We start from the raw sequence: 4454 nt of genomic DNA on the forward strand, positions 1-4454 counted from the left end.
AGTCCACTTTCGCTGTTGCTCGTCTTGCAACCATATAGCTTACACAGCCGTGAGCACTGAACACACACGAAGCACTAGCTGTGGTAATCAATGACTTGTGTCAAAAGTGATTATCGGACAGTGTTTATACTGTGTGGTAAATTGACCCTTTTTAGAAAATGAGATGAAAATGATGAAAATTACTAGCCAGGCATGGCTCCTGGTCTTCCACTATGCAGGTGCTCCTTTGAATCCAGCTCAGTGTTTAAGGTTATATGAGATGAATCTCTGTAAGAGTCAAATATCTCTATCTTTCATTTCCTCTCTCTCTCTCTCTTTGTCCAGTTCAGTGCATTAACAACCCCACAGGGGTGCCTAGCATGTTTTTTTTCCAACGCCTGCGTTCAAAGAGTAAAAAAAATAAAAATAAACACACAAACTAAACTGGGACAGATCCGAATGAGGTACTCATGGTTCACTTCACACTCACACAACAGTTTCCCAGTTTAGAAAAAAATCATAGCTTAGTGGTTTTCCATTTTAATTTAGTCATTAAGGGAGAGTGTTGGTGTCAAGGACACGAAACTGTGTGTCCACTGCTTCATGACAAACATACACTTATGTGCCTTGTGAGGGGTCACTGGGTTGATTTCAGTTCAGTTCGACCAATAACTGAAAAGAAGCTACAAATTTAGAGGACATCAACATCCACTCCACACACATATACACACACACACAGATACCAAAGCATTTTGCTCGCAGAAATAGTCGCATTCACCAGTAAGGTCTGCCTATACCCACACAATGAGTCCATAGGATCTATAAATACAATATATAAATCTGACCCGAAGATAACTAGTAGTAGTTGTTGTCCTCTCATTAATAGAAACAGTCTCTTTGGAGCTCTTTGGGGACATCAAGGAACTAAAGGTAATCATGTGCCATGGAGTGATAGCCCTCGGTGCAGACGCCTGAAACAAACCCTTAGTTGACTCTCATTTAAAAGAAAAATTATTTTGTCTTGAGAGCGAAACTGACTTGCAGCTCAAAAATAGAAGCAAGTCCTATTTCTTCCTTCTATGACGCATCGCTGCAGTGCTGCTCGCTAATCACAGCCCAAGTGAAATTCAGTCATGATTCACTGCTTTGTCTTTTGGTATGTAGTGCATCTCAACAGAAAATCTCTGCACAAAGCTAAATGTCTGCACCTAAATAGTTCCTTCCCTCTATGTAGGAATGTATGGATCCCCTGGTTTACGGTTTGATCAGAAAACAGAGAACGCCTTCAGATTCTCAGCACACACGGCACAAGGTTCCTTGTCCCTATATTAAACAGTAGACTCTTTGGGTCCCTCTCGGGCGGCGTTCTTGCACCCGTAAAGCCACTTGATGACACGAGCGTTCCTCTCAATGATTGACACACCAGTGGGAAGCTGCTCAGCCAGCTCCTCCTGAAACAGTCCGTCTCCCGAGTGCTGGGAGAACTCGCTGGGCTCTGAGCCGCCGCAGCCGTCCCCACTTACGCTGCGGAGGGCCAATGAGAGTGTGTCTATCGAGCTGGCGCCAGAGAGGAAATTCTCACGACCCAGACGCTCTATCAAGTCCATGTCCAGCCCGCAGAAGTCAAAGAAATGGTCCTGCTCTGATAATGCCACTGAGCAGCGCAGTTGCAGCTCTGACTTTGAGCGTCGCAACTCCCCAAACCGCTTCCTTGGTGTCGGTGGTGGTGACGCCCGCTTCCATGGGTCATTCTCATCGTCGTGGTTACTTGAGTGGTTGCCATTGGTGATACCATCACTGGTACCATTTGTAAATCCATTCTTAGTCCGTTCAAGCACACAGCTCAACCCTGGGCTGGGGATAGACCCTGGGCTGCGTTCTTGGTCAGTTTTACTGGACCTCCTGCTCCCTGGTCCACCATCTGTAGTGTCTTTGTCATTGGTCCAAGACATGCGGGAGTCTCCATCCCGTGATGGTGCTTTCTCTTCGCCGATAACCATCTTCTGGATTCTGCCTTCACCTCCACTACTCTTCTCCCTCATTGAGCCCTGGAAGAGGCGTCGGACAAAACTGTAGCCCTTCAATTCTGTGTTATTGTTCTCCCCCACTGTTGCCCCATTAGGGCTTTTGCACTCTTTCTTCTGCCTGTAAATGACGAGGGAGTCCGGCCTCAGCATGCGTTTGCCCGTGCTTCTTCTGAGTACAGGGGCACTGTGCGGTGCGACCAAGGTGTTGATGCCAGGAGTCCTTGGGTTGGGAGGCAGTACATTGTTCTTATTGCTCCTGTTATGTGCCTCAACGTCAACAGAAGTCCGTCTGTTCTCCTTCCTGGAGTCGTCATTTTCATTCTCATCTCTTGAGGTGAAGGAGCCAGAGAGTGTAGAGAAGGGGGTGTTTGATGAACAGCGTGGGGGAAGACGAGGCGTCAGGCTACTGGGAATGGATATCGCTCGCCGGGGCTGAGGTGGTGGGGTAGCACAGGGCACCAGCACAGGTTCCTGTTTGGTGTTGATCACCTGCTGACTCTTAACATATTTGGCCTTGTCCGCCTCAAGCCTCTCCACAGCACTGATTGAGCGGCCGTGTCCTCCACCATCTATCTGCCTGCGCAGGTAATCTGGACCCTTGTTGAGGAGCCTCAGAGGAGAGGGGGATCCAGCTGGTGTTAAGGGCTTCATGTTGGTTCACTGAGATGGGAAAGACATCAAAACAGCAGCCACCCAAATGACTGAAGGTCTCTAAATGTAGAAAATGGTGGCAGCTCTCATTCCTGTCCTCACAGCTCTTGAATCTTCCTTGAGGGGTAATAGATAGGTAGCAATTTAGGAGACCACAAAATCCAAGTTTGTTGTAACGTCTTCTATAGATAGCTTAGACTCTCTTTGTTGGGGAATGTTAGAGCCAAGACCAATTGATATCTCTATCCAGTATTTATACAGGCATTTGGATAGGCAGGCAGGGAACACGGAAGTCCTTTTTTTGTCAGCCAAGAGCACTCCCAAAATGAGACGCTGCCTGCCCACACCGCAGCAGAAATAGCAGGCAGGGTGCACTTTGAAAGGGTTACTTCTTCCTCCCCCACTTTTTCTTCTCTCTTTCTGTCCCAACAACACCCTTCACTGTTGATCTTTTCAGTGACGGCTGCCCTGAGAAATTAGATATAATGGCTTCAAATATTTGCTTTGTGCAGGCTGTCTGAGGGACACCGGGTCAAGACTTTTATTGTTTGGCGCCCGTTGTGGTTGAGGTGACGTGAGGGTGGCCGGCACCAAGGCACTTGGTTCGTTGACGGATAGATGGGGCAGACGCAGATCTCGTCCGTGTCCTCACCACACCTTCGTAGATTCCTGGGAAACACAGAGAGAGAAAGAGTGGGTTTAGTTGGAGGTGTTGTTCTCCAGGGCAAACCAGAGAGACCAGATGGCAGGAAGGACGGTGGTCCCTAAAGCTTGGCTCAGATGGTGCTTATTTAAAGCTGAAGGGAGTTACTGTAGACAGTATTGCAGAGCTGATGTGTGTACACCTTTAATGATCCTCAGCCTTACACATTAAGTTCAATACGCATACTATTTTTAGACAGCGAGCCGATGAGTAAACAGGTAAGGGTTCAACTACAGGCTACGTTTACATTGTTGCAGCTGAACCTAGAGGCGAAAATATTTCCTGTGCATGCACTTCTTCATCTTTTGTCACCGGTTTGTGTCTATTCTCCTGCAGTCATTTTTATTTTTAAAATTTTTTAACTGAGAGATGTATGTTGTCTAGGCAGTACTGCAGCACCCTGTAAGTGTTAGATAAAAGATGAATGGCTGCAACAATGTCTGTTGTCCAGGCGCATGATGATGATGTCCGCCTCCAGACATTTTCTGCACAGGATGTTGTACAGATTTTTTTAGGCCATGGGATAGTGTCTCAAATACAACATCCTGTATGACAGAGACAGTTTGGATGATTAATTTGACGTTTTAAATACAACTCACGGGGTGAAAATCTGTCAGACAAATAAGAATGCTTCAACAAATCAGTGTAGCTGACCTTCTTAAAAGTTTTAAACAAACATCTCCACTGAAAACCAGACTAAACGTGTTGCCATTTAAAGTTCTGCTCAATTAAACCAGTACACTTCTGAAGTAATGACTCTTTCATAGTCACAGTTAAACAGCTTGCTTTACAAATTAACAAGCCACTTAAAAAGTTACATGACACTTTAAACCAAACCCTAGGCATGACTCACACATTTTATATTTATGATGTGTTCTGTGAAGACAGGCGTTCATATCTTTTAAAGTTTTCATGCTATATGAGGATGTTGGAGGGGAGGGGGAGGCTGCACGAGTCTATTATGGGAAAGGCTCTACCACAGGAGTATTTATAGCATGAAAACAACCCAGCACAGTTATCATATGTCTATGCATGTGTGCATGTATGTGCATGCAGTCATGGGTATATTTATGTATCTGCTCTAGTTTTGCACC

At 45.9% G+C, this 4454-nt stretch overlaps 1 protein-coding gene across 1 annotated transcript; it reads right to left on the bottom strand.

Moving 5' to 3' along the window:
• Positions 1-1142: 1142 nt before the first annotated feature.
• On the bottom strand, positions 1143-3262 carry fam110d (family with sequence similarity 110 member D). The gene has a single exon (XM_083918989.1). It carries the CDS (start codon positions 2655-2657, stop codon positions 1308-1310), a length of 1350 nt encoding a protein of 449 aa, XP_083775115.1. The 5' UTR covers positions 2658-3262; the 3' UTR covers positions 1143-1307.
• Positions 3263-4454: the final 1192 nt, after the last annotated feature.

The sequence above is a fragment of the Echiichthys vipera genome (assembly GCF_963691815.1).
Source record: "Echiichthys vipera genome assembly, chromosome: 8".
Classification (NCBI taxonomy): domain Eukaryota; kingdom Metazoa; phylum Chordata; class Actinopteri; order Perciformes; family Trachinidae; genus Echiichthys; species Echiichthys vipera.

Coding starts and splice junctions, on each gene's coding strand:
- fam110d (XM_083918989.1), bottom strand. CDS start 2,657: ATGAAGCCCTTAACACCAGCTGGATCCCCCTCTCCTCTGAGGCTCCTC.